The 13,738-nt window shown below is 39.6% G+C and overlaps 1 protein-coding gene across 3 annotated transcripts; it reads left to right on the top strand.

Annotated features, from left to right (window-relative positions):
* The first annotated feature begins 5,166 nt into the window (after window positions 1–5,166).
* On the top strand, window positions 5,167–13,058 carry DTD2 (D-aminoacyl-tRNA deacylase 2). 3 transcript variants are annotated; one of them, XM_041402420.1, is made up of 4 exons: window positions 5,167–5,626; window positions 6,066–6,147; window positions 10,700–10,769; window positions 12,713–12,783. In XM_041402420.1, the coding sequence occupies exons 1-4, from the start codon at window positions 5,389–5,391 to the stop codon at window positions 12,725–12,727; spliced, it is 405 nt and encodes a 134-aa protein (XP_041258354.1). In that variant the 5' UTR covers window positions 5,167–5,388; the 3' UTR covers window positions 12,728–12,783. The 3 variants fall into 3 exon arrangements, with proteins under 3 accessions (XP_041258354.1, XP_041258348.1, XP_041258338.1); XM_041402414.1 differs by lacking the exon at window positions 6,066–6,147 and having other exon boundaries at window positions 5,171–5,584; window positions 12,713–13,058; XM_041402404.1 differs by lacking the exon at window positions 6,066–6,147 and having other exon boundaries at window positions 5,171–5,626; window positions 12,713–13,058.
* Window positions 13,059–13,738: the final 680 nt, after the last annotated feature.

Here is a 13,738-nt window from a genome sequence, read left to right as displayed (position 1 = left end):
GACTCTCATAGTGTTTGTGAAAGGAACAGAAAAAGGCACATCTCATTTCATGTCCATTTTTAATAATGTGAGGATTTATGTCAATACTCTGATGTTACACATCATCTGGCATCTACCAAAAACATGGAAGCTCAAGTTTCAGACCCTAGAAGATATGGACACATCTTTGTCTATAGCAATATCCTCATATTGTCATCAAAATTTCTCACTGAAGATGAAAACAAAAGGGATTAAATAACACATCCACATTCTGTAGTACTAATTGCTGATGCAAAATTGTTTGTAAAGTGAAGAGAGCAGTGATGCAGCAATACTTGGATAGAACAGACTTTAATTGCTGTACATGGGAGGGGTAGAGGAGTATGATGCAGCAGACCAACCCTGGTGGTAGGAAAACAAAGAATGTAGGAGCTGTGCTCTATTGTGCCTGTACTAAATACCTCCTCCATCAGGAGGAACCCAGTTTGCAGCACCATCTATATCAGCCAGGCATGGGCAAGCTCAGGGTCTTGAAGCAAACCAGACCCCCACCTCCCAGAGCAGTGCCAGGCTCTGAATTTGTGTGGTCAGCAGCTCCATACAGAGCACAGGAAGCTGAAGCTGGCTTTGACTGGTCAAGGGTGGCCTGGGTGGCCCTGCTGAGCTTGCTCAGGGATGGCAGACAGCTTGTACAGCTGTTGACTGTCACTGAGCTCTTTTACTCCTGCCGTTTGGTCCAGGCCCTCTGACCACAAGGTTACCCTTTTCTAGCTCAGTGCTGTGTGCTGCCTCCCTCACCACTGAGTCACTTCTGTCCTACACCCAAGTTGTTTTCATGTGCTCCTGCTGTGTAGAACCCAGATCCCAAACTCAGGAGACCAAGGATGCAAGTCCATTTGGATACACCTGCAGGGATCAACCTGGATCTGGCAATGCCATTCCTAATGGTAAGGCAGAAAACTGCTGACCTGTGAGGGACTCCTCATGGAGCCAGCTTCATGACTGTTCAGCCTCCCACTGAATCCCAGAATTAAGAGTGAGGTGTTGAAACTCAAGATTGGCTCTGCACAAGAAAGAGCATATGGGCATATGGGATCAGCTGAATTCCATGAAAATAAAGAATAAGCATTTGCTTCTAAGCAGTCCATCATGTTACAGTGAGACCCCGTGGCACGCACTGCAGGTAGGCCGCCCCCACTGCTCTGTTGATTCCACTGGAGCACCATACAGAAGTCCTTTTAACATTAATGCCTGTCAATCATACAGACAAAGATTTGGTTCAGGAGACACCCAAGCACGAAAAAATAGAGTAGCTAAAAGTCGCATTAGGCCCAATGAGAAAGAAACTGACTAACACTGTTCTAACTTCCTTTAGGCAATCACAGTAAACAAGCAGATTGTGTGTCTTTTATCTGGCCACGTTTTTCCCCTAATAGATGCAAATTTCTGCTTGGCACAATAAAAAACAGTAATTGTATCTGACACAGCTTTCACATTGAATCTGGTTTTTTTTTCAAAAGTTTAATTAACTTTTGATTGCTATAACACATTTCAGTGTCTGTTTTGTAATTGTATGAAGGACTAAACAAAACACTAATCTATTTTTAATCATGTATTAAATTTTTGTTGCTTTCTTTAAATACAACTAGCAGATAAAATCAACTGCTCAAATCACAGAACTGTACTTCCACAACAGGAATACCAGACTTCATTGCAAACAATTCTGACATTTGTGGGGACACTAAATTGGCTCTGCTGGAAGACCTAAAGAGGTGGACCAACTCTGATGCTACAGAACTGGGACTGAAGAAGCCGTGACCTTCCTCAGAGGTATGGTACAAAGTACAAAGATAAATATTACACTACCATCTTCCTTTCAATCAACTTCCCCCAGAAGTCTGCAACGGTTCTTTCAAATGCTGGACAGACCTGGGGGGCAGTTTGGAAGGCAAAGTGGATGATAGTCTTCAGTCTATCTCTTCTCTGGAAGAGCTGCTTCTGGTAGCTCTGCACAGGCATTGTGCCATACTTGTAGTCTTTGACAGGACTGCTCATTTCTGCTGTCTGACTTGTACTAGGAAAATTCTTCATGCCCTCTTTGGTTTTCTTATTTAAATACTTCTGGAGGAAGGAGTATAATAGTTGGGAGGCAGACATAGTCCTAATCTCTGGACAGTACTTTGAATAAGTCAGTACTAAATACAGTCATCATAACATGTCTTAGAAGTAAAATTATTCTGAAATCACCAGCTAATTCTCTCTGCACCCACACTGCTGTTGAGCAGTACCTTGTCTCTGCCAGCTAATCAGCATTTCAGCTAACATTTCTGAGGCTGCAGTAGGCTTAACTGGGTCTTGAACCAGACTGAGAAATAGGCTACAAAAAATAATCACCAAATATTGGAGGCAGAGAACCTATTTGTGCTATCTTTGATAAGGTAAGTAGCTCAAAAAGAGAAACAAAATAAGTAAATTGGGAGAAAAAGAGAAGAAAAAGAGGTCACCCTCCAACAGAAAATGAAGGACTCTTGACTCAGTTCAAGATGTATGATCATAAACATCACTTCAGAAACAAATCATATTAACATTCTGAGCTGTCCTGTGGCAGTTTAAACATCTTGGACTAGAGATATGGAATATCTTTTTTTTTTTTATATGATGATTGACCTATTGTTTCAACATAGCCAAATTGAAATTGTACTTTATTTCAACATGAATCCCAGTTTACAAATTATTTTGTGAAATATCTTTACCTTGTGACGGAAATTTGCAATTCATTGTTGCAAATTCTACTTTCCAGGCCATTCTCTGATGATGAGTCTCTTAACAGCAATCTTTAACAGCTGGCACATTCTGTCTCACCCTTCACATCAGTAGCGGCTCCCACCCAGGATTCTTTACCAAATGATGCTATGTGATGCAAATTTTTTTGTTTGTTGTGCAAGGGAAGAGTTCCAACTTTGGCAATGGAGAAAATGAAATGTTATCTAATTCTTCCCATGACACTCTGGATTCTTTCAGCTCCATCTGTCCCAAAGGAGGGAGTTCTACCAAGCTATAACCCCTGCCAGCAACCTACTTTGTATCTTTGCTATCTAAGCGCTGCTGCAGCTTTGTATAGTTTCTCTTCAAAACAGATAGGGGCAACTCTGTCAATGTGATAGCTCCATGAAAGACCACTGATCATGTTTCAGACACCACAGACAAAGGAAAAACATCCCAGATACATCTTGTCCCTTCAAAGGCGCAGTCAACTCCTGCCACGGCCAAATGTATGCAACACCAAACTTAATAGTAACAAAAAAGCCCCCTCAAAATAAAACATCCCCAGGGAAGAATTCAACCACTTGAGATCATTTTGGTACTGAAAGACAAGGAGAAAGCTGAGTCCCCACACAGGCAGAGCTTCCTTCCAGCATCCACCTACCTCTTGACTAAAGGATTTGTTCCAAATACGCACAGAATCACAGTATATGCTGAGTTGGAAGGGACCCATCAGGATCTTCAAGTCTAACTCCTGGTTCTGCACAGGACACCTCAAGAATCACACCATGTGCTCGAGAGTGTTGTCCAAACACGTCCTAAACTTAGACACTTAACCATTCCCACAAAGGGTAAGGAAAAACACACCTCTGCTGCAATTTGTGAGACTGCCATCTGCCCCTCTGAAAGATAAGTGATCTGAAAATAACCAGAAATGTCTTCTGGGTGCCATTCTCAGAATACCTACTTTCAGATCCAGTGACAACAAGCAGAGAGGATACAGAAAATATTCTGGGACAACTGTCAAATCCAAAACATGCAGAAAAATGTCTTTATATAGTACCTGATAAAAATACCAATATATTTTATGCATGGATATATCCTTTAGATGTCAGGAGGTGGTTTGTTTTTTTTTTAATATAAAACCCACAGTCAAATCCAAATCCACGCCTAAAATTTATCCAACAAATTTACTATCACTCCTTGGCCTAAAAAGAGAGGCCCTTAATCTAACAATAAGCCAGTAAGATTCAAGAAATTCAAAGTACAACAGAATTACTTGGCTTCCCAAGGAAAATATGACATAATTCCACCAAGAATCCATACATAAACAATGATGTCGTACTCATTTTTCCTATGCAATGTTTCACAGGCATTTGTAGTGAAACCTGCACACGAATAAATGTTCTCCATCATACCCTGGTGTAAATAATGGCACAGCACCAAATAACAATCAATATCCTTATATATTAATAGCCCTCTATAATCTGCTTATTATAATTTGCTCAGACTGTAGCAAAATCCATTTTCCTTAACAATCAATTTATATCACAAATATATATGGAAAACCCTCTCATTTTAAATGGATTTCTACCTCATTAAACTCTTCTTAATGAGTCTGGGGATACAGTTTTGAAGTAAATGAATAGAAGGTACTTTAAATAAAATTAGCAGAGTTTGAATAAAAACACCTCATACAGCTAACAAAAAATGAGCTTCATACACTAACTACCTAGCGCAATTTCCCGTTCTTCCAGGAAGGTTTGCTTTGGGAAGAACAACCTCATTGGACACACATCAAGAATCTTCTTTTAAAATGACAGACAGAAGTTGAAACTATCCCTGTATGTAACACTGATTATTCAGAAGTGCATATTGGCCGTTGCTGTTCAATAAGTATCTTTGGTAATCTTACTCTATGATAGACTCCAGGTACTAAAATTCAGCTTCTTACTCACATTGCTATATACTAACTTTTTTATTTTAAAAAAATTACAATATTTTAAAACACAGTTGTAAAGATGAAATCTCCAGTCATAAAATTAATTTGGAGAGAGATACTGAATTCCACATCATTCTATCCTGACTTGAATGAAGGCAGTATTGTTCAAAACTTGTCTCTGTCAGAATTCATGTATGGGAGAAAGACACAACTCTTTCAGTTTTGCAGCTGCTCAAGGAGTATCAGGGTACGTAGCAAAAAACCTGGAAGATAATAAAAGAACCACTTGCAATATTAATATTTAACTTTTCCCATTAGCAGTGGGAGTTCATTTCAAAACCATGCACTTCGTTTTCCCAGATGATCTGGACCACTAGATATCCAGATCCCTTCTCACTGCATTTTCTCTTCCCTCTGCTCCAATGCAGTATCATTGAAGAGAAGTACTCCAGCTGATCTCAGCCACCTGAAACACAAACAAGTAATGAACAGAAGAAATAACAAGCAATATTCAGATTTTCTTTTCCATGCATAACCTATACAGCATGCCGCTCTTATCCCAAGCATGTAACATTTCCCCAGCACAAGACAAGATCTTTCTTTTCTCATCAAAACAAGAAACCAAAGCCCGCTTCCGGCGGCATCGGTAAGTAGAGCTGTAGAAATACTTTCTACAGTTCCAAAGCTTGTATTCAGCCCCCTCCATGGAGAGGGCGGATCATAAGCCGCCGTTTATCCATCCGCACAGGATCCCCCTCACGCTCCCCGCCGCCCGTGACCCGCGGGCTCCGGAAAGGCGTGACCCGGCCCCGCCCTCAGCGCTGCGGGCTCGCTATGGCGGCGGCGCGGCCGGCGCGGGCCCGGGCCCTGCTGCAGCAGAGCGTCTCCGCCCGCCTGCAGGTGCGGCCGCCCGAGAGCGGCTCCGAGGCGCAGTGGGTGGAGGTAACGTGGGCCGCCCCCCACCGCCGGCATCGCCCCTTCTCCCGGGGAGCGGGGCCGGCCGTGGCGGCCAGGGAAGGCGCTCCGTGCCCTGCGCGCGTGCGCCGCCGGGAGAGGGTGGGCGTTTGGACATAGGAGGGGGGTAGCCGCTGCTCCTTCTCCGGGCTGGGCTGCGCTTCCAGCCCTGTTCTAGCCTCGTCTCGTTTCCCCTCCAGAGCACTCTCCTCGCTCCCTGGTTATCAGCAAAGGTTGCAGTCAGCCCCTTCGGCAAAGGGACGAGCAGCAGGAGGCGCACAGCGCTTGCTCTCTGGTGCTTTTTCTCTCTCCCTGTGGGCCACACAGTCCTCCGCAGGCAGAAGTCTCGTCAGGATCATGACTGCTCCACGACCACACGCTTCTCTTCTAACTGTGTTGTTCCTTCTTTTCTTAAATACACTCACAGAAACACTACAGCCTTGGCTGGTGGGCTCGGCTGTCGGCTTTGTTTGTTGTGAGGTAGTGTTAACTTGGAGAAGAAAGGCCAGGTAGGGCAATGGGACTGTGGCAGCAGTAGTTCTGATGTTGTTCGGTTTGTTTGTTTTTTTCCACAACACTAACTAAAAATGAAATTTAGCATGTAGACCACCACTCACGTTAAGGAAAACGTATTTTCCCCCTTTTCCTCCCATAGTCTTCTGCTTGCACAGGTAGGTAGGTCTGCAGACTCTTTGTGCTGTGTATATATGCAGGCAGCCCAGGGCTCTTTAGCAAAGCATGAAGGCTGCCCTTTGGAATGCACTGACCTGCTGTAGTTGTCATTGCTTGTGAGTTACCTACACTAGAATAACTCATTTCTGCTACTGTCAGCTGTTTAGCCCATGGGTTTTTTTGGTTTTGTCTTTTGTCCTTTTTAAAGACTGTTACAACAGAAGGGGCTTAATACAGTCACTTGCATAAATTTTAAAAAGTGAAAGCTCTAGCACGGTTAAAGGGTTTATGCATTCATTCAGCACATCTGAAAAGAGTACACTCTTTGCCTTTCACATTAGCCTTAAAACATTTCTCTCCTTGTTCAGAAGGGGTAGGTGGATCCAGCAGAACTAGTTTCTGCAGTATGGTCTGGGGAGCCAGAATGTTTTACTGGGAGGAAATAGGTGTCATCTCACAGATACTGTGTTTCACAGATGTAGTGTGTCTTTGTATACTACATTTTTAGCCTCTCAGTATAAGATTAATTACAATAAAATTCACTTAGCCCAGCGTAAATTAACTATAGGAGAAATAATCTATTTCTAGCTTGCTAATCACAGAAGTAATTGTAGATCTAGTAAAGAAAAGCAGAAATGTAATTTTGCTGTCTTTCTTTTAAACTATTTTAAAAGGTACATGTTGTGGTTGAGAGATATGAACAATTTTGCTGCAAGGAGGTTATGTAGTTTATCTCTCTAATTTGCAAAATCACTAGGAAAGTAGTAGATATCACTGAAGGAATTTGAAAGAGATTTGGGTCATCTCCAGCAGATATTTTTCAGACATGAACCTTAGTAATATTTGTCATGGGTACTTGGGAATCTTTCCCAGGTACCTGGGGCTTTTTAAGAGAAGTCTGTTTTAACAAGAACTAGTCACCATGCAGAAAAAAAGCCAACTGTAAGTTCATTTTTCTCTCGTATGACTACTTTAGAGGTTATTGGAAGGAAATTTTGCTGCTGACATTTTCTGGTAGGGTAATTTTACTCCCTATTTTTGCATGTTAATACAAAACCACAAAAATAAAAAAGTACACACATCATCAGCTATTATTTAGGTCAACCAATGTGTTCCTGATGTTTTATGACCAATTAAAAGTAGGACGTCACCTTGAGACATTTCTAGCATAGTATAAGTGGCACATTGTGTAGGTGGCTTTGAATAGCTTCTGAGCTGTAAGAGACCCCTGTAGGTACTTTAGGAACTTCAGAGCAGATGTTTTTTTATCTTGAAAAAGGTTAGGAGTATACATGCATGATGTTTTCATGATTGAGTTTTTTGGCCTGTTGAGGGTTACTGTGCACAGAATGTCTTGTTTAGGGAGAATTTTGGTTATATACCCTCCATAAAAGGTTTAGGCATACAACAAAATGGGAAGTATGCTAGGAATTCTTCTTGTAAAGGTGTAAAGGTAGGGGTGAAATAAGGTCAGGTTTGGTGTCTTTCATAACTGTGGGAGAAAAAAAAACATAAAATGAATATTCAGCTAAAAAGTATAAGTGCCTACAGTTCGTACAAGGAAAACCGTCTTTTCCTTGTCTTATTTCCCGTGACTTGTTTTCTGGTTACTATGGCAAAAAGAGGTGCAAAATACCAGGCACAGACTTGTTCTGTGACCTGTGGCAGATGATGTAATCTCTCTCTGCTGCACTGAATATAAGAAATATGAAGAAATCTTCCCAGAGGGTAGTAGATCTGAACTTGAAATGGAAATGTCACTGAATAATTTATGTAAGGTAGTTTCATGCGCTGACTTTTGAAGAATTAAAAGTATTTCTGATTTTATTGTCCATTGCATTTTCTTGGAGATAAAAAAGCAGTAAAATGTAGAGATAATATTTTGCAGAATATATTTCAGTTTTGCTAATGAAATCCTGAAAAATACAGATGAATGTATTTAGTAAGGAGGGTGAGAAAGGAGTCAGTTTTTTGTCTTTTCCTGCAAAAGAGCTGAAAAGCAGCGTTTGGAGGCAGTGTTGCTAAGGCTGTCTATATGGCATTGGGGCTGGGTACTTCAGCCTTTCATGATCTGGTTCAGCAGGTTGCCTGATCTGATGATTACTGAAGACACTGTATAATAAATGCCACTGTTGCACAGTATCTTGCTTTGCTGGTTTATTTATGTAGGCATTTTACTGCTCACAGTCAATCCACATAGAGTACAGTTTTCCTGTCCAGTCACTGAGTAGCTTCCTTGCAGTGCCTATTTGCACACCAGCAGGTTGAATTTATGATCTTCTTATTTGTGTTATTTTGCTCGAATTTTTGTGCATTAAATATAAGTCTGAGGAGCAGTCAGCTAGGCTTTGATAGGTTACAGAGGACCTGCAGCAATGGCAGTGGTTTTGCTTTGGTTCAGAATGTTTACACATTACATTGACAACGAGCACAAGTCTTAGGACACCTGATACAGGTGTATCCTAAGATACAGTCTTGGGAACACTGATATAAGGGTCAGACTGACACATGTTATTATTAGGTTTGGTCTTGTAATTGCATTCAATTTTACATCTTCTATTCAATTAAGAAAACTAAAGAATAACCTATGACTTAACAAGGGGTTGAAACATGGCTGTACATGTTGCACCAGAGTTTTCAGTCATAGTTGAAACCATAAGTTTCAGCTTACAAGTAGTTGCATAGCTTTCAACTATATCATGGTTGTAAAGTGTTCTAGAAGAAAAAAATAAACATGCAGTATGATTAGAGGCATCCTCTATCAGCTTTAACTTGTCTCTGAATTAATTGTTTTCTCATTTAACCTCCTGTCCCTCTAATTTTCTTCAATATGTATGTCTCATCTTGTGATAAATAGTTTATTCAAAAACAAACATGAAATAAGGGCAGAGGCTGGAAAAAAGAATGATTTTTGTTTTACTTTGTCTGTCTGGCCTTAGGATTTGCAGGGGTCACTTTACTTACTTTTTTGTGTCTTTAAAATTAGCTGCTTGCAGAATATTGTTACTGCGGTAAGACTGTACAAAAAAAAAAGAGTTTTGAAAGGAGCCATTTAAAACTTTTTCAAGTTCTCAGTATGTGACATTTTGGCTATAAAGAGCATTCTCTTTTTTCAGAAGTTAGTCATTAGAAAGATAGTATAGAAGGCATAGCTTTTCTCCGTCATTGCCTTGAGCATTTTGTTTAATCTCTGCAGTAATAAAAGGACAAAATCTCATGCATACAGCTAAGATTTCTTCACTAAAAACCTTTATCATTTGGGGAAAAAAACAAATAGAGGAAAATATTTTTTAAAAGGTATTGTTAAGAAAGTTACTTTTTCTATCCTTTTGCTTTGATAGCATTGGTATTAATAACTCCTTCCTGTGCTAATCTGTTTAACATCTCTTCCGTGGTATTTCACAAGTTGATGTATGTTTCTTCCAACAAAATGAAAAAGATACTTATTCTTGACAAGGCAATGGGGAGGTTTCTTTATATCCTGTCTGCCTGAGGGTACTTTGGGATTTTTCCCAGAGAAGTTAAGCCATGCAGGTATACTTGTGCGTGAGACATAGTTGCTGCTGGCTGCACAGCCTGTCAGTTTGGCTTCATAAAGCATGGCTTGTTGCACGTGCATTCCTTATGGACTGACCAAGTGAGCAGGAAAGCTACACGAGAGTTTCCTCATGCTTTCTCCTCAGCAGAGGCCTAATTCTTCCCTCAAATACATGGTTCTTACGAGTAGTTGCTCTGAATGCTAAAGATGTGGCATATCCTTTACTTTATACCAGTCAGCTGAAAAGTTCCATTTTGCCAGTTAAATTTTACCCAGGCTTATAAATGGTATTTTGAACAATTTTATAATATTCTGAACAACTTCACAGTTGTTGGTCATCATATTTAAATATTTAATTAACAGAATCTCTGTTTTTTTCAGAATTACATTGTACTAAATGACTTTCAATATCAAAATAAAATTCAGTTCTTTGAGAAGTCCTGTGGTGTTTTTCATGTTTCATAATTGGAAATAATATCATGGTTCATACTGAAAATTGATTTTAGCTGTATGTTTGATAGGAAAAAAGCTTAAATTATTTCTTATGCTGGATTTAAGTATACTAATTTGTCTTGTAACCTTGTCTATGTTAATAATGTACACTCTACATTCCAACTAAATTTGGCTTCCCATGGGGCTTCCAAATTGTCTTAATTGTATGTAGAAGCATTTTGCAGATAATGAGAATGTATCTTATCTTCCACAGTGTGGTGTGTAAACTCAATGTCTGAAGCTGTACTAAATAACTAAAACTACTCTTTGTTACCTGGTTTTGTGATTTTTGATCATTTTAATGATAGGCATGCATCATAGATAATGAGAAACATTGACATAGTTTTTATCTTTTGTAGATCCAGAGAGGGCTTGTTATCTACATATGCTTCTTCAAAGGTGCTGATGAGGATCTTGTCCCAAAAATTGGTATGATATAATCCATAGACATTATTGTATTGTTTGGAAATGGAGAAGAGCAGTTGAGGCAGAGAAGGTAGCAGCCATTTGGATAAGCCATGAGATGGCATTATTCGAACTCGGTTACCTGGCTGAAAGAGCACTTTGGTCTGTCTTGTTGCTTTTGACAGTTGTCCATGCCTCTTTGTCTGTCTGCTCATGACCAACCTAGAAAACAAATTTCCCTGATAACATTCTGGCAAACAAAGAAAATGCTGCACCTGCTGTTTAACATAGTATGTGTGTCGGGCAATAAGTTCAGTCCAGGACAGAACTGAATTTCAAATAGTTCATGGCTTGTTTTGATAAGTGTTTTACCACTGATCTCAGTGTATGTGCAGGATATTTAAAGTCATAGCCGGTAGAGGGAGTTGTGTGGATAATGAAACAGTGTCTTTCCCGTCTCACTTCAGTGGTGCTTACATACACTGTTAGCATGTGCAGTTCTCTGGTTCAGAAGCAATAACAGCAACATCTGCAATTCTTGTCTTCTTCTCCACATGCACTTTAACATTTACATTGAAGCAGAGAAGATGCTGTGGAGAAGGTCAAATAGTAGCAATTTCTGTCTTTACCCAGTGCTGTTTTGGCTTGATTTTTTTTTCTGTTCTGTTTTGTGGTTTGCTTTTTTTTTTTTACTTCTATGTTATTTCTTTTCCCTCCTTTCCTCCATCACTAGCACTGGTTCCCCTGGGAAATTCTGTGATGCTGCATATTCCAGATAAAAGTGTCCCTTTTCTGTGGCTGGCTGATACTAGTGATTTGGCTAAAGATTGTGTAACAATATTTCACTATTTCAGTCTGTTTCAGGCTATGGGCTGAGATCAGCAGTACAAGTACAGGTGTTATTAAAAATGCTGAGAGCAACTCCTAGGGGGCTTCTCTCTTGGTCTTGGAGGGCACAGTCCTTTTGTAATGCTAAATATTTACGATAAAAGAATTTATTTTGTGCTAGTGAGAGTTCCATGTGAATGTAGCTTGAGAATAATTGTATTTTCAGCTGTTGGGCAGCTAAAACAGGCCAGAAAAAGAAAGTTCTGTTTCCTATCAGGAGATTCATCTAGGACCATCCTTCTTGAGTGCCTCTCTTAGAGAATATGTTTCCTAAATATATTTTGAATCTGTTTAAGTGTGTGGGTTTGGTTCCTGAATCACAACTCAGCTGTTTTTGCTTCTAACAACATTAAACATTTATGTTTAGGGTTTGGAGGCATGACTAGTATCCTCCCAGCTTTTACAGAGTTGGGTAATGATTTGATTTGTTACAGAAACATCAGAAAATCTAAAGTTAGTAAATGCATTGATTTTATTTGCAAGTTTATATGCTCTGGCTTATAAGGCAAATTGCATCTGACCTTCCTGCTCACATCCTGTCTCAAGTGACAAACTGGTAGCTGCACATCTCGAAGTGGAGCACTGAAGGACACTTGCTCTACTTGAGACCAAACCGTGGAGCTGTGCCTTCAGCTCAGATCAGTGCTGCAAACTGCTGCTACCAGAATGAAAAGAGAGGGCAGAACACTCTCCAAGGTGCACTGAGGGTGGTGTGTCCTACAATGCAGAGCGTTGTGCAAAAGCTACCTATTTGGGTATCAAGCAATTAAGGAAGGCTCACTAATTGCATCCTGGGTTCTTTTGGGGATGTCCAACTAGAATCACCTTTAGGATTTTAAATAGCCAATCACTTCCCCCAAAAATAGAACTTTAGACATATAATATTAATATCCTTCACATTCCTCACAATACTCAGACATATTAGTTGATTAAGTAGTTATTGATTGTCCATGTTTCAGTTCATTAATAAACAGTTTCTTTTACTTAGTGGTTTGTCAAAATATTTGTTGGGTCTTGTTTATGGTGTCCTGTTTAATTCACTTCAGTAATACTAACTCTTATTTTATTTTTATTTGCAGTTGATACGCTGTTGAATGTTAAATTAAGTGAAAATGAAAACGGCGAGTTTGTCTCTGTTCTTGATTTACCAGGCGATGTACTCATCATTCCACAAGCTACCCTAGGTGGTAAACCAAAGGGAAGAAAGATGCAGTACCATGCAAACATTGAAAAAGAAAAAGGGTTGGAACTTTATTCTCAGTTTGTGACTTTGTGTGAAAAAGAACTGGCTGCCAATGCCAAATGCATGGAAGCCGGTGTTCTTGTCAAGCATGGCACGTATGGAAACAGGCAGGTGTTAAAACTGGATACAAATGGACCTTACACTCACCTGATCGAATTTTGAAAAAATAAATTGTATCCCAAATACAGTACTGGTGTCTTTTGTTTGTTTTGGTTTTGTTTTTTTTTTTTTTTTCTTCTAAGCATTAAATTACTTGATTGCATTGGGAGATAGTTTAAATAAGGCTTCCACTCATCTGTACTGGTGTTGCCAATTCCATGAAACAGGAGGATGCCTGAGACTGCCTTGCTATAATGAGTATGTGTGTTTTGTTCATATGCATGTGAAATGTGGTCAAAATATTTGTTAATATTGATCCAATAATTCAAAATATCAACAAAAATGAGATAATGCAATAATCTTTTGCTAAAAAATAATGAAGTATTACATGTATAGCTTGAATAAATGGTTTATAGATTAAAAAAAAGAATAATTTAGATGTACTTCCATCAATTTTTACCTTTATGTTTTCTATCTATAAAATGACAATGTTTTTCTAACTAACTGATATATTGAAAACAAATTCACTGAATTTTAGCCTATTAGAGTAAGTACTAAATAAAAAAGTCCATCCCCCTCAACCGGAGTGTGTAAGGATGGGAGACTTAGGGCAGTACCGGACTGATCATGGGCTTTGCAGGGAAGAATAAGTGAGGCACATCTAGAAACCAGCGGTATCACTAAATTGCTTGCTTGAAGTTTGCATTCTGAAATCTCTGATGTGTTTTGATAGGCTGCCTGCTATAGCTTGGTCTATGTCCTT

This window comes from Onychostruthus taczanowskii, unplaced genomic scaffold (genome assembly GCF_017590055.1).
Source record: "Onychostruthus taczanowskii isolate IOZ18803 unplaced genomic scaffold, ASM1759005v1 scaffold1, whole genome shotgun sequence".
NCBI lineage: Eukaryota > Metazoa > Chordata > Aves > Passeriformes > Passeridae > Onychostruthus > Onychostruthus taczanowskii.
This window is presented reverse-complemented; position numbering and strand designations above follow the sequence as displayed.